This window comes from Populus euphratica, unplaced genomic scaffold, assembly GCF_000495115.2.
Source record: "Populus euphratica unplaced genomic scaffold, PopEup_1.0 scaffold84.1, whole genome shotgun sequence".
Taxonomy (NCBI): domain Eukaryota; kingdom Viridiplantae; phylum Streptophyta; class Magnoliopsida; order Malpighiales; family Salicaceae; genus Populus; species Populus euphratica.
Window position 1 is genome coordinate 307,820 of NW_011499964.1, and position 25,997 is coordinate 333,816.

At 29.8% G+C, this 25,997-nt stretch overlaps 1 protein-coding gene across 1 annotated transcript; it reads left to right on the forward strand.

Annotated features, from left to right (window-relative positions):
* The first annotated feature begins 16,926 nt into the window (after positions 1-16,926).
* LOC105138876 (pistil-specific extensin-like protein) lies at positions 16,927-18,846 on the forward strand. Its single transcript, XM_011045093.1, has 2 exons — positions 16,927-17,428; positions 18,370-18,846. Exons 1-2 carry the CDS (start codon positions 16,990-16,992, stop codon positions 18,672-18,674), a joined length of 744 nt encoding a protein of 247 aa, XP_011043395.1. The 5' UTR covers positions 16,927-16,989; the 3' UTR covers positions 18,675-18,846.
* The last annotated feature ends 7,151 nt before the right edge of the window (positions 18,847-25,997 follow it).

Below are 25,997 nucleotides of genomic sequence, written 5' to 3' on the forward strand. Positions count from 1 at the left end.
GATTTAAATCATTTGAATTAAACTGAAAAAATCAGAAAAAATCGAGTCAAACAAAAAAATAGAGCCAAACCGAAAAAATCGAGTCAAATCAGAAAAAACCAAGTCAATCTGATTTAAATAAGTTTTATCCAAAAAACCAAACCAAACCGAATTAAAAATGGTTGGTTTGAACCGGTTTTGTTTTTTTTTTAATTTTGGTTTGGTTGCTTTTTTTTTAATAAAAACCAAATCGAACAAAAAATGATCACTCATATCACTTACATTAGAACTTTGTAAACCAGTTATGGTTTTTAAGTGACTATAATATTAGGTGGTAATTCTTTTTTTAACATGAAATCTTTCCCTCTTTAATAAAAAATAAAAGCCTTTTCCCTTACTAGGAAATAGAAGGTTGTAGTAGTTTCAAGTGTGATAAAATAACGACTTTGCTTAGAATTTTAGGATTAAGCTTTGTCTTTTTGTCTTTTATTGTTAATATATTTATTATGCTTGTTTGCCTTCTAGTTTTATTTTTAGCATGTGTTCTTATTTCATTTATCATGCATATATTAGATATACCTTCCACACAACACCATTTAAGAGCACACGCCCTAATTTTAGGTCAGGTGGGGAGTAATGATACCCCAATAACCTTTGGCCTGGATAAAAATTATAAAATCATTTAACTTTTATTTGATTGTCTATTTGAGTATGTTTGGTACATCGATACCTATTTTATTTATATTAGTAAGTCTCATATTAGCCCTTAGAGGTTAATCACCAAGCAAACATGAGACAATTTGAGACCAGATTATAAACTTAGCCTTATGCATATAATGATTAGAACTTTCCTCCAGGGCATCTCCTTGTACTATCATCACTTCATATCCAGTATACCTTTTTGTATGTATTCTTATACATTTTAGCATTCATGCTTATATTTTCATCATAAACAAATAGCTTATGAGGTGAAATATACGATCTCTCTAAAATATAGCTTCATCTCAAGATTTACAATACTAGGGTAAAAAAAGGATGGATGAATCATAAGGACACAACTTAGCTAGAGATGAACCAATAGAAAGCAATTGACACTCTCAAAAGAGAGATCATTAAGCTCACTAGTTTGCTTGAGGGAGCATTGTAAGTAGTCCTAGGAGAAAAGAGGACATATAGCCACAATCAAGCTCCTATCGAAATATAGATCGTGCCCAATGCTTAACCAGTACCTCAAGCACTAATTAGACCATTCATTTTCTCTCTATAAAGCTTGGGGGTATATAGTGTTTCATTAGAACTTTTATTTACTTCTAATATATAGCCAACACCATCAATCCAAACAACCCTGAAAATTGACTTAAAGGCTGAGGAAACTCAAAACAATAAAGTAGTGAAAACAACAGATTCTAAGAAATTATTAGCAATTAAAGAAAAGATAAGAACCATTGAAGGGTAGATCTTAATGATCTATCAAAAGTGGTTAAGATATGTTTAGTGTATAATGTGGTCATCCTTAGGAAATTTAAAGTACTTAAGTTTGATAAGTATAGCAGCACGTGATGCTTAATAACTTACCTTGAAGTGTACTATAACAAAATGGATGAAGTTGTACATGATGAGAAACTGATGATTCATTTCTTTCATAATAGTTTAAGTGGTGTTGTTTTGAGTTAGTACATAAACTCGACAAAACCAATATCAAGAGATGGAGAGACTTGGTGAACACTTTTGTCAAGAAATACAAATTCAATATGGATATAACACTAGATCATTCTAACTTATAGAACATGGAAAAAGATCCTAAAACGTTAGTCTAAGAATACATCTAATGGTGGAGTGAGGTGGCAATACAAGTCCAACCTTCATTGCTTAAAAGGGAAATGATTACCTTCTCAACCAATTTAAAACACCTTATTTTGAGTACCTAATCATAAATTTAACACATTTAATAGATTTGATGGTTATGGTTGAAAGAATAGAATATGCTATAAAAGCAAAAAAGATCTCGGTTACCACAAAGGAGTTATAAGAAAGACAATGAGGTTTATAACCTAGAACCTATGATCAGTAAAGGAAATGATGAAACAAAAGGTGGAAGTCAAACCATCAAGAGGTAACCTAACACATCAAGTTCTAGACATTCATTATTTCCGTAGTTAGCACCTCAATAGTTGCCAATAGCTAGTTCCCTTAAAATTAGTAATTTGTTTTTATCAAACCAAAACCATATTGGTGAGCAAACTTATGAAACCCACAAAGGAACTAAAAAACATTACCACTCATTCCTTTACCTTTGAGTGAAATGTTCAAAAGATTGTTCAACATTAGACATATTATTCATGTTCTTAAAAATTCACTTTGACCATCATACCCAAAGTGGTACAAACCTCCCTGATGTTAACACCATCAACTAAGAAAGCCTCAAATCTTTAGGAGACCTAATGAGAATAAGAGATGAATACTACAATTAACATATTTTGTCATTTAAGTTTTGTAAACAAGGTCTTTGTGACCATGTTTTCATTTATTTTATTTTACATATGTATTGAAAATGAACTATATCTTAAAATAAATTGTGCTATTTCTATGTTTTATTGTTGTTTAGAAATCAGGAGATATTTTTATAAAAGTAATATTTGACATTATATTTTCATGATCATATAATTATAATGACAAATTTATATAAAATTTGGTCAGCCTTCAAAGTGTATTATGATACTATTAAGGGTAATCTCACCTTTTAAAACTTAAATTTTTCTTTGTTTGAGTTACAAATACCTTTTCATTTCCAACAAGTCTAAAAGAAAAGGATTCAGATAAGAATTTAGTTATGCTTAAGAAAAAAACGACGCCATTCTTACAACATTTTTTTTTATGCAAGGCTACATTTAATATGTGTTTTCTCCTAAATTTATCTTTGTAATTACCATTGATTATCCTAATTGTTTTTAGCTTTTTTATTTTTTGTTTCTAACTATTTTGAGAATTTTGATGTTGATCTTTAAATTCATTAGAAAATAATATCAATTCTTAAAAATAAAAGAATCGTCAAAGACATGAACGTTAAGTCCTAAGAATAATTTTATCAAAATTACTAAAAATAAGTGTAATCTATATTTGATTTTAAAATATAGACATTGATTCTTTTTTTTAAAGAAAATATATAAAAAATAACACTCATCTTTAAAAACAAGAGATTTTATCAAAGTTGTTAAAACAATAGACATTGAACTCACATGAATTATAAAAATTAGCCTTGTACCTTGAAAGTGGAAAGAATAAACTTTAGTTGTTTTGTTTAAAAAAGTCTTGTAAATTGAGAATTTTTATTGTTATTTCTTAATTAATTTATTTATTTTCTAGGAGAAGAATGAGTTGTTGATATGTTATTTCAATAGGCCAATTTATTTTGGACCAAGTTTTTAATATGCTTTAATAAACTTGTTATCAAACTCAAAAAACACAAGAAAAACATATATTTTATCCAAATGCCAAAAACATTTTTTTTTCTTTACAATGCTCAACACATGCAAAATGAATTTTGGATGCTAAGTATTAATGCATGGCCATATAAAAATTAAAAAAATTAATTATTTTTATCCTTTTATTTTAATCATTTATTAAAATATGCTAAAAAAATGCAACGCACTCACACTGATCTTCTTCACTAATTTACACACTCTGCAAATACACAGACATTTACACAATCATTCATAACCAATAAATCAATAGGATTTGAATGTTCTAAACTCGAATGAGGAGCTGCTCGACATTGGCAACAGTGTGGCATGTGGGCTCATGTGCCACCACTTCTAGAACAGAAAATCCTAGTAGATCCAGAGTGATCTCTCTTCTTCTTTCTCCCAATGCTGGCAATGAAGGTCACCGTTACCTAGAGAGAAAAAAACAATACAATTATGGTTCTCTTTTTCTTTCTCTACTATGTTTTTTTTTTAATCCTTTCTTTCCACTATAAGCTTGGTTATAGCTGATTAATGGATGTTGTTATGCGTGTTGTGGTTAACTTGGTGAGGAGAGTCACTATGAGTGTTGTTGCTATCACCGTTAGTTTAAGAAAGAAAGATAGTTAGGTTTGTGACTATGTGCTCAATTGTTCATGATTGATAAGGTTGATTTGGTTTATTGAAAGGGTTTGTTATTGTGGGTTTTGTTCTCGTTATTTTGGGTTTTGTTCTTAGCATTTTAAAGAGGAAAAAGAGATAATGGTATGGAAGTTAGAGAGAAAGGAGCTGCTTAGAGGTGTGAAAGACATTGCCTTGGTGGCGTTGTTGTGGATGGGTGTTTTTTGTTGGCGATGGTGTTGCTATCATAATCCTGCTTGATTGTGATTGGAGCTCGACTAGAAGAGAAAAACAGTGTTGATTTTGGTGTTTTGTGGGTTATTGGCAATGGTGTAGTGTGTCTGATGCTAGTTTAATGAAAAAAAAAAAAAAAAAAAAAAACATATTCAAAGAGATGGTAGTCGTAATGGTTTTATTATATGGTCAACCACGAGTGGGAGAAGTTTATGAAGACTCATTTGTCTTGTTTTCTTTTCTAGTGTGGTCCAGGGTTTTTTAAATTGTGTGTTTTTGGCCAAATTAAAGTCAATTAACTCTAATTTATTCATTTTCTTTTATTAAATCCTTAATTATGACCCCAAAAAACTCTTAAAATCAATTTTTATCTTTAATACTTAAATTATAGATCCAATTTCAATCCCAACTATATACTGTTTTTTTCTCTTTTTTTTGGATTTTGTATATTTTTTATGATTTTCATGGTTTATTTTTAAAATATAAAAATCAAATAATAAAAAAAAATTACAAAACTTACTAAAAAGATATTTTTTTGGATCTTTTTCCTAATATATACAAAAATAGGAGGGGTCAAAAATTGAGTTAAGACAATTACAATTTCTTTACAATATTTATGGTACAAAGTCTTGTAAAAGACTTTTGGATTATAAACTTGTAAAGAAACATGATATTTGAAATGAAAGGGATTTGACACATTTACATTCAATAGATAAAATTGACACACTTGGAAATCGTATAGTTGAAAGTAAAGGGATTCAATATTTTTAAATTTTAGAAAAGAGATTCAACACCCTCGAAAATCACATAATTGTAAAGAAAGTGCTTTGACACCTTTAGGTTCTAAAAGAAATATCCAACACGCTAAAAAATCATATGATGATCTCACTATAATAGATGACATATCCAAGATGATTTCATTATAACGAATGACTTACCCAAGATGCAAAAAACATTATCATTGTAATGGGTAACCTACCAGGTTGGTTTTTATATAATAAATGGTCTAACCAAAGTGGTTTCATTGTAATGGATAATCTCTCAATATGTAAAAATGGTCTCATTATAATAGATAACATATATGGTTGATTTCATTATAACGAGTGACCTACCAATGATAATCTCATTATAATGAGTGACCTATCTAATTTTTTTAGAAATCTAGTTGTTTAGAGATATGAATTGCCCTATGGTTTAGAAAAAACTTACCTAGTTGTAGGATCTATCTAAGATGTTCTAATTGCATGGTTAAGTCTGGAAATTACTGATGAAAGGGTTAACTTCTTCCTCTCTTTTTTTTTTAGATTGCAAGGTTGAAAAATAAAGATTCTTAAAGACATGGTTGAGCTTTTCTTTTCTAATGGTAGGGTTAAATTCTCTTGATTGTAGGGTTCAAAGTGAAGATTCCTAATGATAAGGTTGAAATTTCCTGTTATAGGGTTGAAACTAGAAATTCTTGGTAACATGGCTAAAAGTTGTTCCATTCTTCCAAGTGACTTTCTTATTTATGAAAAATTCAATGATTTTCAAAATGGTCTCATTCTTACAGGTAACCTATCTATTTGTGAAAAAAATTCACAATTATTTTTAAGATGATTTCATTCTACCAAGTGACCTGTTTATTTGTGAAAAAACATGGAGGTTTTTTCAAGATGTCTAAAAATCCTTTCATTTAAAGGTGACTTTCCTCTTAGCTTTGAAATGATTGAATCATTATCTTAAGGTAACTATGCTCTCGAAGTTGGATATTTATATTGGATCAATAGGGTCCTTGTCAAATTCTTATTTACCCTACCAAGAATTTTTTTTATTTATGATATTTTTTACAAAAACATTTGTGTAGGGATTTGAGATTAGATAATATGCATGCATGTTTACCTAGTTTGAAATATAAATCCTGATTTTTCCTTGCAATTTCTCTCTTTTTTGATGAATAAAGTTTGTAACTTATGAAATGAGTTTTTTTTTTTTTGTTACTTGACTCTTCAGCCCATTGAAATTTTGCCCTTGTGATTAATATGTCTAATCACCATATTTTTATGCAACTTGGACCTTATGCCATGGATCTTTCCTTTTTTGTTGAATAGTGCACCCTAAATATGGTATTTGTGTGCTATTGCGCTTATTGTTTGCCTTTAATAGGAATCAAAACTTTATTTTCTCATTTTCTAAAGGAGTTCATCAAGTCCTACTATTAAAAACTATTTTGAATTGCCTATAATTGATCTGTTTTTTTTTTTAATCTTTTTAGCAATCATGAAAAGACACTTATGTATCACCACTTTTGTCAGGTATCATGGTAATTTTTCAAAAAGATAAATTATTTTCCATCCATGAAGATGTTTGCCAATTAAACCACGTTCCTTGAATATGGTGTTACTCTCAAAAGTTGAGAGAGTTCACCAAATCATCCATTGGTATGGACTATTTTAAGCCATATTGCCGCCATTTGATTTCACTACACTTATTTTTCTTATAGAATTGCCCTAAATGATTTGGCAATAAATAGCATTCCCTTTTAGCTGAGGCAGCTCAATATTCATTATTATTGTTCAGCCTTTTAAATAACCATGTTGTTATCATTATTAATTAAAATGCCCTCAAGTTAAATGTGACCACTTGTTTCCTTGGTGGACCACTTAAGATTCTCATGCATTAATACCATCTTTACGAAGAATTTTACAAATTCAATATATGACCATTTTATAAATCATTTTTCTTGTCTTAGAAACATTGCATAATTTTTTAAAATTATATTCTTTCAGATCTAATTGTTGAAAAGAAATCATCAAAATATAATTTTATAAAGATTATATTCTTTTGGTTGAGAACCCAAAACATATCATTCAATGATAGGATACATTTTAGGTATATAAGCCAAATGTTAATTGAACTTAGGGAAAAGAATATTATGGATTGAATAATTTTTTTTAATGTATGGCAAATTTGGAAAGAAAAGATTCTATAGGTAATTTTTGGCTTTTAACAAGGAAAATTTGTGGCTTTTAACAAGGAAAACATCTTGCTTATGTTGCATTAAACTTATCCAGTTATTAATAAAGACTTACATAATTCAATGACATGAAAATGACTTGCAGTGCATATTCAAGTAATAAATTTTCTTCTTTTTATGGAGAGTGACGAAACCATTTAATGAAAACAATTTTTATATTTTGTTTAATAAAAAAAAACTTTTAAAGGAATGTAATGTAGGTTGTGGCTCATAGTTATAAAAATTATAAGGCTTAAATGGTGTTTGTGGGTCAAGAGATAAAGGATCATTTACTTATGGTAGAGATATTTCAAGCTTAAATTTTCATTTGACATTTATCTTTCAGTAAGAGATATAAATGATTAACACTCAACATATGTCTTATGATGTGTTATGAAGAAGTAAATTCTGGCTCCTTTATAAAAGATCTAGTGATGTCTTTTAAGGTGTTCTAATTTTACGTAAAAGTTGTTTAAGTTTGGTAGCCTGCTTTAGCATGCCTTGATGTGTGTTGATTTGTCTTTTTTAAAATATGCATTTAAAAGTTTGCCATCTATTTTAGTCTCATGATAAAATCTTAAAAAATTATAATCTACTTTTAAGAAATTCTCTATATTATTTGAGATAATTGCTTATCCTTCCTGGGCTTTTGATTAGAAATGACTTTTAAGGCACATAATGTTAGTTATGGTTCAGGGTTGTGAAAACAATAATTTTTAAGCTTAAATGATGTTTAAAGAGTTTAGATGACCTAAATACCATGACCTATCTCCAACAATTCAATGAGAAAATGCTCAATGTGAAAAATCTCATCGAACTCATCACCATAAAAGCTCTAATTAGTGAAGTATATAATTACTTCTTATAGAAAAGGTTGTACATTATCACTAATTTAAATTTACTTAGTGTTAAACAGGCAATGAGTAATTATATTAGGTAGAAGAAGCGAGCATTACTAGATAAGAACACCATTGTTTTCACTCATAAAAAAAGTTTTTTCGACGTTACCGGTCACCAACTAGAGCATCTTAAAGAAACATTAGTCATTGTCTTATATTCAATGAGTAATTATATTAGGTAGAAGAAGTGAGCATTACTAGATAAGAACACCATTGTCTTATATTTTTTTTATCTCCCGACCAACCTTTTGAAAACTATACAGACTAAGATGTTAGCTATTATTAGAGAAAAAGAATTTATGTAATATTCTTATCCGATGAAAAATAGCACGAATGCAAGAAACCCTAATAAGTTTTGTCTTTTTCACTACAAACATAGACATGCTATGTTTTGAAAAGGAAGATCAAAAGATTGATAGTTAGAGGTCAACTTTATCAATTTATTAAAAAAAAACTTGAGCATGAAAGGAAGGAAGTCTACATAATAGGTGATTTACTCAAGATCAGATAATCTCTAAACTGTCTCCAATAATTGTATATCTATATTTTAAAATTTTATGAAGAAGCAATAATTTTTCTTCCTATATCCATTGTCTTAAACAAAAATCTCCATTAAAATATCATTGACATATCTTCATTAAAATATTCATGATGGAATCTCCTTGTCTCCAAACATATGTACATTAAAATTCTCATGTCAGGTCTCTGTGTCTCCATAAAAATCTCTAAGGTGAGATCTTCATGTGATGCGAATCTCGTGATTCGCATCACCATGTCTCTAAATATGTCTCTATTTAATCTCCATATGTGTCTTTAATGTCTCTAAAATGATTGTAAATTCTTATCTAGGTTTTTACAACAATTTATCTTTAAAATTATCAATGATCATTCTTCATGTCTTTATGACTAACATTAACAAAGCTACGAGGAGAACTTTTATACAAGCATGCTCACAATATAAAAAATATGTAACATTTTCACGCACACATAGCCACAATAGGTAACATTTATAGGTAACTATACATTTTTCATGATGTGTCATCCTTTTGCTAAATCCTTGATTATTGGCACGTACCTTAATGTGTTTCTTTTTCAACTTATGAGGAGTTAGAACATGGCGTCACACAATGCCCACATACACGAACATTTTTTTGCTTTTACTGATATATTCTTTGAAAGCACAAACTTGTATACAGGTTGGCATTATATTTTCTAGCTAATGGTTGATAGTGCACACACGTACCATATTCTATGCAATTAGGTACCTCATTTCTCAACCAATAGTTATCTCTAGCTAACAAGTCACTAACATTCACCAACTTTTTCATCAATGATAATATAAGGCACTATGATCATAGGTGGACATCAAAGTTTATATCAATCAACAATTGTGCAATTCTCCTTGTCTTGAGATGAGTTGATGTCACCCAGGTCTATTAATACATCAGATCACCAGGTAAACACAAGGTTCTTATATTAAACATTTTCAAATTCACTATATATTTTCTCTTAAATCTCTTGCATATTATTTTTCTCATATATTTATTGGCTTAAATATTACAAAGCTCATTGTTCCACAATAACTATTTTTTCATAATGATCAAACTTATAACCAAGCCAAGGCATAAAGCGTACATATTTTGACTCAATATCATAACATATGGAAAGCTTAATTTTTATGAGAAGTTTTTTCATGATTAGATAATTCTTGTCAAATTATTTGCTTTTATCTATTTTATTAAATATATTGTTCAAATGAATGTAATAAAAGATAACGCATCTTAATCTATTTTTTCATAAGAAATTGAGAAACTAATCACTAGTGGAGAGTAAATCTTATGGCAATGGTTGTTTAGGATAAAGAAATAAAGAAAAAAGAATACTACTTTTGGTTTTATAGGACAAATGTAGAATTCAAAATGTGGATCCACCATTTTTTCACCTTATTTTTATTCTTGCCCTTGCATTTGAGTACATGTTTCTATTTAAGGTTGTTAAAATCACGATTTGACTCGTAAAATCATATGCTTTTAAAAGTCAATATATGCTTAACGTGCATAATCATCTTAAAAACTAGAAAATTGATAAAATCGAATTAAAATTGAGTGAAATCGGTAAAATCAGATGAAATTGCCAAAAATCATGATTTTAGCACTGGTTTTATGATTTTAACAAAAAACATATACTACACTACAATAGTGCAATATATGTTTCCTCTAGACCAATAGCCACATGCCAGTTGTCCATAATCTCCAACATATATTTTCCTTTAGGCTTCAGCCCTCCACATCAATATTACTTTACACACACACACACAACATTTACCCTAATCTCTTTCTCTTAGTCGCAGCCATTCATGTTTCAACAATTAATCAGTCATCGTGAGATTGATAGCTTCCTTTTCATTAATAGTGGCATTGCTTTCCTTTTTATCCCATCATCAATGACTTTCTCTTTAATCTTCAATCTTCATCAAGAACGCTTTTTCCCCCCCATCGTCAACGACATCCTTTTTAGCTTTCATCAACAGTTGGGAAGGGATGCTCTTCGTGAGGGCAAAACTTAATTGCTTATATTTAATTTTTCTTGTTGGAAAGGGATTTTTAGCCTAGTTGCTTTTTGTCCCTTTTCTTTATTTCTTCTTATTTTCTCTCCTTCGCAAGACTATGATGATCTGTTAATTAAAATGCAATCTCTCCCTTGCTTATCTGTTTTTTTAGCCCCGGCTTTTTTTATGTAATTGATGGTGTTTCTGTCTTATTTTTAACCGATGCTTAAGAATTGGGATATTGAAAAGAGATTTCATTTTAATATTTTATCCATAATAGATGTAGGAGGAAATTCTTAAGTTCATAATTTAGGCATATCTTAAGGTTGTGGTAAAATAACATAACCAAAAGATTGATATCTTCTCCCAAGTGTAAGAGTGTTGAAGTAATAAATAACCCAGTAAAACCGGGGTCCATAAGAAAGTTAGTTATATAAATTATAAATTATAAATAATAATAATAATAAGTTAAAGAAGACTTTGATATATAAGATTAATGTGAAGATCAAACAATGATAAAAATAATTATCAAGGTTAGAGAATCTACCAATTGTATTTTGAATGAGTATAATATATACTCTTTTTATTACTCAATTGGAAACCACACATAAAGAAGGTTCCAATTGGATGCTTTATCCTTAATAGTTCATTATAAATTTTTAACATGATCATATTAATTAGCTTATTTAAGTAACACCAAACTTTTAAATATTGTTAGGAATTTATTATACTAACTTATGTTAACAATAAATTAAATTCCTTTTATAGCACTGGTGTAGGTTATACCATATAACAACTTTTAAATATTGTTAGGAATTTATTATACTAACTTATGTTAACAATAAATTAAATTCCTTTTATAGCACTGGTGTAGGTTATACCATATAACTGACTATGAAAGTGCCAAGTATTTATTGTACTAAGTGTTATACAACATAAATTTAGATTATCCATTTAACAAGCAATGTATTAAGAATTAGTAAGATAAAAAGATAGGACATATTAACAACAAACTTTCTGGAATATAAACATTGAAGTTTTTCATCTTAACATAATAAACTTAGCTAAATATTATGAAGAAGAGAAACATAAATAAACTAGATAATAACATAAGTATAATAAAGAAAATGAAATGCATAAACAAGAGATTAAGAAAAATATAACATGAAATAAAACTTAAACATTACAAAAATATAAAGAAAGAAATAAAAAGCATGATCTTAATCTGAAAATCAAGATGCCTAACTGCATGACAAATGCCTTATTTTATAAGCCAAAAATGAAAATTATTGATTTGTTGACTAATTGTTGAGTGGTGACCACATCTTGACATGATGACAATTCTTATCTTCTTGTCTAAACAAAACATCATTGCTAACATCAGAATTTGGATATACTTGAACATGAAAGTTCTAGTAAATTGTCTCAGCTTTTCAAAAACAATTGAGGTAATTTGGAGTTCTAAAACTTTGAACATGAAAGTTCTAGTAAATTGTCTTACCTTTTCAAAAACAATTGAGGTAATTTGGAGTTCTAAAACTCGAGATATAAGCTGAATATTGAACAATATCTAGGTTGTAGAACAGATTCTGACTTTTCCATTGTTGCTAAGATTTGGACTTAAAAATGACTTTTTTGAATCTTGGACTCCATGAAAGTTTTAGGCCTGTGTCTTAGCTTTCCATATATATAGAATAGACCCAAATCCAAGTTCTACAGCTCCAAATATGACCCAATGACTGAATAGTGTTCCAGTTTGGACCTAATTAGCATCTTTTTTCTAAGTTTAGCCCTCTCTTTATCTTCTCAATTTCAATAGTTAAACTCATCAATCAATCCCTTGATTTATGTAATAGGCATGTATTTATGATGAACATTTACCATAAATTAAAAGTATCTTATATTATTAAATATGTTATTATAAACGAGCTCTGATTAAGGAGTTATTGATGCTTCAAGATCAAAATAATGATATAAACCCTTGCTAAAGATTCACTTTGAAGTACTAATCATAAAGAAAAGAAGATAAAATGTTTGTTTTAAGATCTATTAAAATTCAATGATTCAACTAGATTTTACATTTTATTGCAGGATTCTAGTTTATTTCAATTGTTTTTAATGTCATGCCTTCTTCTTCTTCTTACAATTCAATGATTCCATAATTTTGCTTTATCTTAGCATATTAAGCTATGGATTGTATCACATTTGTCCTTTTTGTTCAATTTGGTATCATTTCTTGAGTAAAGATGGACTCCACTAGCTTTGGTGGATAATTTTTCCTTGTTTTTCCTTGTATTATGACCATTAGTTTCTTTTGTTTTGATGTTTATCTATTGGTGATGTCATATTTTTATGAACTATAGAATTTATACACTATTTATTTTAGCCCCATGGATTTTGATGGTGATATCATCTATTGTAACTCGTGGAATTTATTATGCTCCTTCTTATCCTAGGAATTTTGATGGATAAATAATGGCATGATCATGTGTTTCATTCTTCAAAGTACTACAAGATGTGCTGGTGTTAATTTGAAAAAAAAAAAAAAACAATGTCTTTGCTTCCTTATTTTATAAATTTTTTAAGCATTTCTTTTCTATGTTCTTCTATGAAATTGATGAATACATACACACATGTTAAGTAGTTTTAGTTTATATGACATGCCACCACCAACTTATTTATTTTAAGTTTGTTAATTGTTATTTAATTAAAAATTATGGATATGAGTAATTGTATTGTATTTTTAAGTTACTTAAACTATATATTTATTTTTATGTAAACCATGTATTTTTAGGTGCTTGAAGTATGTATAAAAAAAAAAATTTCTTGTGATTTTATGATTTTACGATCTGTTTTTATAATCTGAATTTATATTATATTTTTTATATTGTGTTAAAAATACGTTTTTGACAACCTTATTTGTATTCATAAAGCTTCATGGTATATATATTGATTGTTGTTTTATGGGATGTTCAGAAGGGTGGTAGCAGTTTCTTTTCAATATGTTTTTTATATAAAAATATATTAAAATAATATATTTTTTATTTTTTAAAAGTTATTTTAATATCAGCACATTAAAATCATCTAAAAACACACAAAAAAAATTAGTAATTTAAATTTAAAAAATAAATAAAAATTTAATATTTTGAAAACACTTTTCAAATAAAAAAACAACCAGCCTTTTTGTTTTTTTGTTTTAATATCAAAAGTTACTATCGGATTATTTTTATGTATTCGACACTAAATTTACTTTATGAGTTCAATTAAAAAAATAAATTTTCTATTCGTGCCTCCCAAAGCAGCCATCTTTATTCTCTAATGCCGTGCCCTTGTTCCTCTTTTCCTGAATTACTGTAACACGAGGCACTACCATACCATTATCTTCAAGGCATCCTCATTTTTCTATCTTAGTCGTATTGATCCTTATAAAATCATTTAAAAAAAAACAGAGAGAGGAGAGAACCTTGATAATTTTACTCAAAGTTCGAAGAGAGAAGGGTTTGGAAGTACATTAACTGTTGTTTTAAGGAGAACAGACCGAGTCTGGGCCAACTCAGAGATTTGACAGCTTGTCCATGTCTCTTTTCTACCAGGAGCAATGCCAGTGGACGTTCAAAAGCAAGAGGTCCAAAAAACTAGTCTCTGATAAATGCATGGTCTTCTCCACACTGCTTGAATCCTCTGGCTCTTCTTTTTTGAGGATTCAAGAACTCGGGCAGTTTTATCCAATTTTATGAAAGTTTTAATAAATTTTTAATTAAAAAATACTTTGAAAATCAACCATTACTATTACTAAACACCTTATAAAACATTGATTAAAAAATAAAAAATCATGCAAGTATCCTTGTAAATGTAATGGTCATTTGGCAATTTTTTTGGATTAATGTGAATATTTAAACTAGTTTATGTATATTTTAATTAATTTAATAAATTTTAAAATTAATTAATATATAAATTATTAATCCTAAAATTTATATAACTCCAACTAATAATTTAATAAAATAAACTTAAAATTTAATTAATTAAACTACAACCCTCTCAGACATCTCTTGCACCGGAATATCTTACAAATTGATGGAGAAAAAGCAAAGGATTGTTTCATTTTGTCCTACCCTGCTGGTCAGAAGAAATGCATCCCTCCTCCCTCTGCAAAGTAAAAAAAAATAATAAAAAAAATCATAAGGTGCAGTAGAATGCCTCCCCAGATCGCACGCTGCTATATATAATTAGACGTGGTAAATAAGTAAAATAGGGGACATGGTTTGAAAGTGACATGATAGAGTATCAAGATAAATCCCCATAATTGCTATGATTTTTATCACCACTGTAAATGGCTTAGAAATGAAAAGTTATTATTATTTAGAGGTCGTTTGTCTTTGCGGTAACTGCTGTATTTTTATTTAAACATAGATAATATAGTGTTTGGTTAAAAAATAAAACTGTGATTTGGTTTATGGAGCCCACTAAAATTAAGGTTCAATTTCAGGTTTCAGCAAAGCAATTTTTTCATGCTTCTCATCTAGCGTTCTGTATTTTTACGTTTCACTTTCACTGTTCACTTTTGCAAAATGAACAGTGAAGAACATATCCACTGTCAACACCAAGCCCTTCCCTTTAACTCACAGCAAGCAACTCCTCACCACCAACAACACAAAAAGCTCCCATCCTCCAGCCGACAACCAGCAACTCCTTCCCTTTTCACCGTGGTTAATAACAACAGTCACTACGTATGTAATAGCAGAACCAACTCCACCTTAAACCAAACCCGATCTATCCAAGCCGTGACAGAATCCCCTTCAGCAGCTCCTGCACGCGGACCTCCTCTTTGTTGCTAGTTGCTCCTCTTGGTCATAACTCCTTAAGCTATTGATAGAACCCATCTAAAAATAATAGAGGCAAGGAAGAAAAATAATATCAAATCTTTATGTTGAGTTTTTTTATTTTTTGCAAGTTTCGGCTAGCTCTCACTAATGGGATAAAAAAATATCTTCCATTATAATTGATTTTGCTCTTTCAAAACATATATTTTAAGTTATTGTGTTTTAAAAAATGTTTTTAAAATATAATATTTAAAATTATTGTATTTTAAAAGCGTGATTTTTAAATATATCATGTTTTTTTAATAATAATAATAATATTTATTAAATTTTATGATATAATAATAGTAGTTAAATCGATAATATTTCAATGAAAAACTATCAATATTAATATATATTTTTTTTAATTATTTTATAATCACAGTTTGAAAAGTATTTTTTAACCAAACACGTTAAATTACTTTTTGTTCAACCTCAATTTCAATCACAATTTTAACCAAACATATATTTTTTCAAACTAACCTTAATTAAAAGTATTTTTTATAAAATAACTTTTTTTAAATCACAATCACAACAATTATCACAATACCAAACACACTCTTAATAAAGCATACGTACTCATTAACCTAGAAAACATATTCATGTTACATAAATGACTAGGATCAGAATGATATCGATTAAAATTTAATTTTTTAAATATTTTTAAATTATTTTAATATATTTTTTAATAAAAAATATTTTTTTAAAATAAATATTTTTAAAAAAATAAAAAAACCTCTCCATGAGAATTAATTAAAAAACATGTAACATATCCAAACTATGAAACATGAATATATTATATTTAATTTATTTTCTAAAAATTATTAATTCAAATTTCATAAATCTTCATATTACTAAAAATTTATATAATTATTAATTTTAAAATTCATAAAATAAATTAAAATATATAAATTAGTATAAATTCATCTTAACACCATATTAATCAATATATATATATATATATATATATATATATAAAGTCAGAATATACAATACTTTGAATATGTGTTTTGATATAAGGATTGTTTTTACTATTGTAATTAAAAAAAATTATAAATTATATTTTTTTATATTCAAGATCTTAAAAGAGTTTTGCAGTAAAATCATCTAAAATTAGAATATATATTAATTAATTAATTATTTTTAAAATTATAATTATAATGAGACTAAAATATAATTTTAATCACGACTCATCATCATGCTAAACGTATCGATAAGATTGTCGCCTCAATTGACTAGAAGGCCCCACTCGTGTTGTAAGAAACAGAGATTTTTATCGGCAAAATCGCAGCGAATCACAGCTTTAAAGTCCCTATAAAATCCCTCCACCGAGAACTTATTTTTCATCGTCAAGCTCTCTTTCATTCTCTAGGTTCTAAGAGAAAATACAAACAGGGTCATGGGTTTTGTTTTAGCTAAAGCTCTTCTGACACTCCTCCTGTCTATGCTATGCTTCACTGTTTTTAGTGAAAAAGTTGAGCCAGCTGATCAACCTCTGCACCATGGCTCGCACCGTCACTACCCAACAGCAGCGCCAGTAAGTGAGCCACCGGGTCTTGCACCCAGCCTAGCACCAGCCCCTCACCATCACCACCACCACCACCATCAGGGCCACTCACCAGCTCCTGCACCTGTTAACACTCCAGCACATGCACCAGTGCACCCACCGAAGCCTCACTCTCCCCCATCTGCACCAGCTCACCCTCCCATGCACTCTCACCCACACCCACGGAGTTTTCACTTCCCTAGAAAGCTTGTAGCAGTCCAAGGTGTTGTTTACTGCAAATCTTGCAACTATTCTGGGGTTGATACCTTCTTGGGAGCAAAGCCAGTTCCTGGTAACTTGTTCACACTTTCCAAACCCTCTCGCTTAACATTTTCTGCAATAATTAGTTAATCTAACAATAATCTCAAGAAACAATATTTACTTCTCTTTCTGAGCTACCCAGCCAGTTTTCATGTTCAAAATCAAGTATGAGCTAGCTAACTAGCCAGTTTGTCCATGGAAATGTTGCTTGCCTTTTGCGTTAATCTTGGAAGTTTGTGTAGTGTGTGAACATGCATAGGAGAGCATATATTGCACTTTGTCCAAGTATCCAAGCATGCATACAAATACGATATACAGAAACAACGACAATGTAGATGCTGGGGCTAGTTTAGCTCATGAGGTTTTATTTTTTTCTTGTTTCCTATGTTCCAAGATCATGTGTTGCGGTTGCGTTTGACAATACAAACAGGCATCTTGTGATTTTCTGATACATTTGCTTGTATGTAGACTCACGTATATGTGTGTATTAATACTGTTTGTGCTTTTCTTGTATTTGCACGCGCACTGTGTCAGCTTTCCTGATCTCTCTGCTACATGCATGCATGATATATCTATCAGTTGTGCGTTTTATTCAAGATATGAATTGACGGGGGAGGGGCTTTTTCTTCCATGTCTGGTAACGTCAAATAACAAAGTTATGGGCCGAAGGAGCAGCCTCACTTTTTTCGAGAGTTGAGAGAGTGCTAGAGGTTATTTTTAAAATGTATTACATATAAACAATTATAAAAATAATATTAATTAACGTCTGTTTAAAATAAAAATTAAAAAATTTTAAACAATGCCAAGCTCTTTACACTAGGTACACAGGTAACATCGAATGCCTAGATGATTGCATAGATATCCTATCCTATAGCAACTCTGGGAAAGAGCTTATATAAAAAAAGGCAAAAAAGAAGCTATGGTATTGATGCTTTGACCAATAAAGTAAGCAAGCATTCATTGTTATGGCAGGTGCTACAGTGAAACTACAGTGCAATAATACCAAGTCCCCACTAGAGGTGAAGGCGCAAACCGACAAGAATGGTTACTTCCTCGTCAAAGCACCAGGGACGATCACCAACTATGGATTTCATAGGTGCAAGGTGTGGCTGGTCTCGGCACCAAATACTGCATGCAGCAAGATCACTAATATCCATGGTGGGCTGGCTGGTGCGATCTTAAGGCCTGAGAAGAAGCCTTTCGTTGATGAAAAGAAGCGTGGATATGCTCTCTTCAGTGTTGGTCCTTTTGCTTTTGAGTCCAAATGCCCTCGTTAATGCCCCCAAATTTGTACTCCTTGCTTCTGATTCTCCTAGCATTGTGTCTCCTACTTTAAGTAGTATTCCGAGCTTTTCCGGCCTGTGTCTGTAATGGCAATTCCTTATTATTGTTGAACCATCATTTTGCCGTTTGAGTGGAGAAAATTGATACTACGGGCCTTGTTTGTTTGGAAGGATAAATATCATTATTAAAGGGCCTTGTTTGTTTGGAAGGATGAATATAATTATTAAAGGTGATTCCTTTGGTTTGGTTTTGTTTTTACTTATAAAAATAATTAAATTAAAATTTTATAAATTATAAAAAATAAAATGAAAGCTAGTTTGAACGGATGATTTTGTTAAATTTAGTTATTTTATATTAAAAATTAAATATTAGATTGTTTTTTGGGTTCTTTCGGACATGGGCCTTGTGATAGTTTAGTTTTAGTTTGGTTTTGGTTTTTTCAGTTATGTTTTTTTAACTAAATAAGTTGATTTTTTAGTTTGGTTTTGGTTTTTTCAGTTATATTTTTTTAACTAAATAGGTTGGTTTTTGATTTCAGACTTTAGTTTGGTTTTGGTTTTTTCAGTTATGTTTTTTTAACTAAATAAGTTGATTTTTGATTTCAGACGTCATATAAAATTGAACTAAATATTTTTAAAATATTTTAATTAATTTAATCAGTTTTTTTTATTGTTTGATCTTTTAATCTTTCTTCAAAGCTCTAATAATTATAATTATCTTGGGCTGTTAGCTCTGATTTTTATTTTTTAAAAAAAAGGTCTTAGCAATCGGAGTACTAAGGAGAAACAAGAAAAAGAAGAAGAGAAGCAAAGAGGCAGAGGATGCACTATTTCAGGTGGCATAATTTGTTTCACTGAGCAACAAAGTAAATAAAACAGTCCATTTGACTCTGTAAAATACCTCAGAGCAATAAAATTCTTCAAGGATAGACTACATTACCATGTATGTTTTGGAAAAATGTGTTTTTACTGGGATTAAGTGATAAAACACCACGATGTGGTTATTTCCAATCACTGAGAAATCCCAGTGAGTGGTGAGTACAATAATCTCTTTTTCTGCAGAACCCGAAGAGTACCTGACGAAAGATCAACTTAGGATTTGGCTGCTCTTCCATTGGATTCTCTTCTTTTTTGTTTATTTTTTGACTTTCTATTATTTTTATTTTTGGTTAAAAGGTGTTTTTATTCATGATTCTGTACTATTTTCTTCTTTTTTACTTTATATTGATGTCGCTCCTCTGCTTTTGAAAATCATATTTTTTTATTAACTATAGATATTTAGATAGTTTAAGCGTATTTTAATTAATTTAATAAATTTTAAAATTAAAAAAAAAATCATATCATTTCTTATTTCATGACATGAAGTGGAAACAGGGAAACGATCTTAGTAACCTTAACCATATAAACTGCATATAGCAGGCAATGAAAGTTTAAAATGCACACGAATTTTAAAAACTTCATTTATTTATTTTTTGGGTTGAAGCCAGGGCTTACAACCCTAGAAACATTTAATTAGAGGAGAAACTGTAAACTCAACCAGATCATAATAAAACATTAAATATAAAACCGCAGGAGTCTTTAGACCAAAATTAGCTAACTAGTCTGTGGCTGAATTTGCTTCTCGAAATTCATGTTGCTCTGTAACTTCTCAGCCTCTCGCCAACAAATCTCCAGCACTGATGATTAAAATGGTTCACAACTTCACATCAATTTTTATGGATTTTTGGGAGATAAAATCTGCTACCAGAGATGAACCTGATTCTAGAATTAGCTTCCGAATTCCCCCGTAACCACAGCTCATAATTCAGCCATGAGGGGTGGACAAATTCCAGTGTTGATAGCAAACAAGCAATCCAATACCCGAAGCTATCTCAAAGAAATTCTCCCGCCATTAGCTAAATTACCATAGGATACCTTCTCTCTTGTATTCACTTGACGGTAGATTACTTACAAGCCACGGGATTAAATCTGCTCTAAAGAAAAGCGATCTTTCACTAGGCTTGAATAGAGGGTTCCATATCATCTGAGTTGTAGGGCAATATCTCAAATCATGCATGACAGATTCTACCTCCAATGGGCAATGATGACATTGTAGATCTTCAGCCATGATCCTGTGTGCTCAGGTCTCATTCGTCAACAGACTATTATGAGCTACAGTCCATAAAAAAACCTCGATTCTCTCTGTTCCGTTCCATTTCCACATCAATTTCCAGATCGTATCCCTTTTACGCTGTTGATTAACAGTTCCCACTTGTGATTCGTATAGAGAAAGTTCCACTGAGAGATTTGCACCGGAAGGCTGCATCATTCTTCATCGTGTTATCAGGGGAGTAACTAGCTAATACAATAACGACCTGCATAGGAAGTACGAGGATTCTTCATCTCTTCCATTGGATTCTTTTGTTTTGTTTGTTTTTTTGACTTTCAACTATTTTCTTTTTTTGGTTAAAAGGTACCTTTATTCGTGATCTTGTACTATTTTCTTCTCTTTTTATTTATATTAATGTCGCTCCTCTGCTTTTAAAACCATATTATTTCTTCTTTTTTTTTTAGAACCATCTAATAATCTCAATCATATAAAGGATATGTAGCAAATGATTAAAGTTTAAACATAGAAATACACAGGAATTTCAAAACCATATAAAGTTAAAAGAGAGCGACATATCATTCAAATTAAAGCCAGAAAGCTTCTTTATCTACCCTCATTTGCCCCTTTACGTTTTTTCTTGCCTTTATCTTGCCACTTTCTCTTTCTCTTGTCTTTCATGGGCTCTGCTACAAATTACTGGTTCGAAGGTGTGGGGAATTCTTTAGGACTTGACCATCGGTATCGATTTTGACAAGTAATGCCTCTGAATTTTAAGTTGGTGATATATTCATGTCCATGTTGATTAATTATCCAAGGCAACGGTCCAGCGGTGGAATGGCATCTTGCGTCTTCTGCTGTCACGGGTTCGAGCCTTGGAGTTGTATGCCTGTCAGCCCCGCGCTGCCTTACCTGCCTGCTGGGTTTGCAGGGTGTTCAGTGGGCCGTGGGGATTAGTCGTGGTGCGCGTAAGCTGGCCCGGACACCCCACGTAAATCATGCCTCTGAATTTTAAGTTGGTGATATATTCATGTCCATGTTGATTAATTATCTATATTGTGGTCTATATGTGTTCTTAAAAAAATTGATCAAATTATTGTTAGTTTTTTAACTTAGATGGGTGGATAAAGCTGTAAAACTCCAAATTGGTGGAGCATTACATAGGAGTTTGGGAGGTTTAAGACTGGTTGTAGGGTAAGCATCTCGTAATTTAGCCATTTTTTATTTTATTTTTAAATTATACTTTACATCTTAGATCAAGATAATTTTTTAATTTGAATAAAAAGCCTTACTACCCTCATGAATAATATATATTAGAAATAATTTTTCTATCACATTACCACTTCTATAGCTAGATCTACATTTTCTTTTTTATTTTCTTTATGTTTAACTAATTAAAACCTTAAAAAAGTTACATGTGAAACAAAAACCATAGCCTTAAATCATTGAAACCTTCAAAAAGATACATGTGGACAAAAACCATAACCCCAACTAGATGCCCAAGGGTTTTTTTCCTTTGCACCTTGTCATATTCGAAAAAATAACCTAATTTTTGCATATCATAAGATCAAGATTTGGAATTATTAGAGTTGTTGTGTTGCCAACAAGAGGAAAGTAGGAGATCATGGGATGGTTGATGAGGTTGCTGTGTTGATCAGAACTGCTAGTGTAGGTAATAGCTTTTGTAGTGTTTGATATGGTTGTTTGAGATAGTGTCAATGGTAGCATCACAATTGGTTTTTAAAAATCTATTCAGACTTTAGTTTTATCTTAAAATTTTATGTGTGTTAAATGTTTTATAAAAATAATTATTTCATTGTTTATTTATTCACTATAAAAAAAAATTAAGAATACTAATAAAATATTATATTGGTATATAAGGAAGATTCTTTCAGTTTTTTAATGTTTTAAACAGCTATGAAATACTATTGTAAAAAATTAACTCATTAATTTTTTCTTTTTTTTTTTCACTTTATCATCATTTTAAACACAATGAATCTTTAAGATACTACTCATGTCTAAAATTATTTTTTACCATTCTTATTTTTTATTAGCGCTTAAAAAATGAAATAGATGATGAAATAAAAAATTAACAAAAAATAAAATTGCCAATGAAATATTATGTTCATAGAAGATTCCATAGATGAGTTTTTAATTTTTTTTGTGTTGTTTGTTTTTTGATTTTTTGACTCAATAAAACCTATTAATTCAACCTTTTTCTTCTAAAATTTGTAAAACCTATTATATAATTAATTTAAACCTCAAATTGTAATGAAGTAAAATTCTAAAAAATCACATAATATATAATTAATTCTAAAAAATTACAATATCTTAAACTAGTACATCACATTTGAGATAATGATTCTTCAAGTGACTTTAATTTTTTTCAATTAAACATGTATCACTTATGTCCATTCAGAATAGTTATCAAGTTGATTTCATTAAAATATTTGTTCTTTAAATAACTACTTCATCTTAAATATGGTAAAATGAGAAACTTCAATATTAGTAAACTTTAAAATCAATTTTAGAAAGCCATTTGAATTTTGTAATAACAAAACTTAAAACAACTCAATAAAGATAAATAACTTTAGGAGATAAACCAATTACATTAAGATATCACTCTTTTACTTTGTTATCAATTTGCCTAAAAATTGGATTTGCCAATGAAAAGTTATCTAATTTATCTTTCTTAATTGTTGAGCCTTGGTCAATATCTTTTTCATTAGGTGTTTCTTTATTATCTTTCTCTATAGTTACAACATGATTACTGACATTATTACTTGATGAAACAAGAGTGTTTTTTTTTTTTTTTGTGGACTTGGACTTGAACTAAATATTTATTGTAAACATGGTATCTAAAAGAAAATAATTAACATAAATTAGAAAAACATACAGCAAAATTATCCAACACAAATAAATATAATGCATTTTAAAGCATCAATTAATATCTCACACATTTTTAATTTTGTTACACAATTATATATGACATAAAATGATAATAAAACATATCAATAACAAATTCAACAATTTATTAAAAATTAATCACAACTAACTTACACAAATTGACTAATAATTGACAACAACAACTTAATAACCCATTATTTTTTAAATTTCAAAGTAATTCAATTACCCTAAGTTAGAAAAATATAATTCAAAACTCAATAACTATTAATCAGTTCATAAGCTGAAATATACTTAACCCTAAGTATTATCAATTCTACATAAATTTAATTTTTTTAAATTTTAAATAAACCAAAAAATTGAATGGAAAAAAAAAACATAATTGGTACCCAACTAACCACCTATTATTTATTAAATTCAAGAATAAATAATATTAATTAACACCCTAATTATTATCAATGACGCATTAATTTAATTTGTCTAAAATTTCAACAGAACCCTAAATTAACTAAAATAATTAGACCTAACCAATTATTTATCATTTTATCAATACATGCTTATTCAACCTAAATTAATACCTTTAATTATTATCAATTTCACACAAATTCAATTTCTCTTAAATTCTAAACTTAAATATAATTTTTTTAAAAAAAAAATTACTAACCATTAATTACCCATGATTTTTTTAATTATAACACATCCAAGTTATAAAATCATACTCAATTTTATTAAAGGACAAATTAAATTCATTTCACTCAAATCAATAGAAAACCCTAAACTACAAATCCTATATTGATATTACAAAGTTATCATTATAAAACAAGTAAAATAATTAAATATACAAGCAAATTACAAATATTTGATCAAATTTCAATAGATTAACTCAAAACTTTAAAATTGGTTAAACGACTCTTTTCTTTCATTTAATAGAAATAATTCCCATTTACATTACACAAAGTCCATTACTATTAACTATAATATTACCATAATTATGTAAAGTTCTTTGCATTATAATTATATAAATATTGAAAACTATTTTCTTGACATGAATAGCTAATATTTATATAAATATTATTAATTCAAAAGAGATGATCCATATTAACATCCCTTTTCAAATTAATGTCTAGTGATTATGATATCTCAATTTGCAAACTATAAACTAATAGCGTTGGCAAGTCACTAATGCGGCAAACATCTAAATGATTTGAAGGTTGATGAAAATATATGAAACAAAAATAACTTTAGTAACCATGACTTAGGCTTAGAACTCTGGCTTTACAAGAAAGGGTGGCTATCCACTCCTCAATGAGGGTGACAATAACAACACTTGAATATAACCTCTCTTCAATTGATTTAAGAAAGCTAATTTGCCAGAACTAGATTTAAACTATAAGCTACCCCCTAGGAAGGGATCCAAAAAGACTCACACACTTAATAAACAGACAAACCCTCTCTCAGACGGATTGGGAGGGCAATCCTCCCAGTAAATTAACCGTACCCCAAACTGACATAGATGAACAAGTAGAGTATAATAGGGCGCTTGAGAGAACCATGTCGAAGGAACTCGGTAAAATGACCCCGTAACTTCGGGAAAAAGGGTCCTCTCTTATCTTTTGATTAGGAAAGTGGCACATACCAGGGGGTAACGACTGTTTATTAAAAACATAGGACTCTGCTAAGTGGTAACACGATGTGTAGAGTTTGACACCTGCTCGGTGCTGGAAGGTTAGAAGGAGAAGTGTTATAAGCTTTGAATGGAAGAATGGTGTAACAACTGCCCCGTTGTCTCCGACATGGACCCGGTGAAATTGAATTCTCCATGAAGATACAGAGTACCAACGGCTAGACGGTAAGACCCCGTGCACCTTAACTATAGCTTCACAATGACAACCTTGATCGAATATGTAGGATAGGTGGGAGATAGTGACACACAATGACCAATCCTGAAAGACCACTCTTTCGTCTAAGGATACGTGACCACCATACCAAAAATTCAGGGGGGGGGGGGGACACTACAAGGTGAGTAATTTATTTGGGGTGGATGCCTCCTAAAGAGTAATAAAGGTGTGCAAAGGTAGGCTCAAACTAAGATTCTACTCGTGAGCGTAATGGTATAAGCCTGCCTGACTGTGAGACCAATTGGTCGAATAGAGACGAAAGTCAGCCATAATGATCCGGGTTTGTCTGTTCACTTCGATATACCAAAACAAGATTACGATCAATTTAAATAGCACTCGTATTATCAACATGGAGAGGAGTAATAACACTTTAAGGAAATCCAATTGAAGCTAAACAATCTCTGAGCAAACAACTGACATAATTCTATA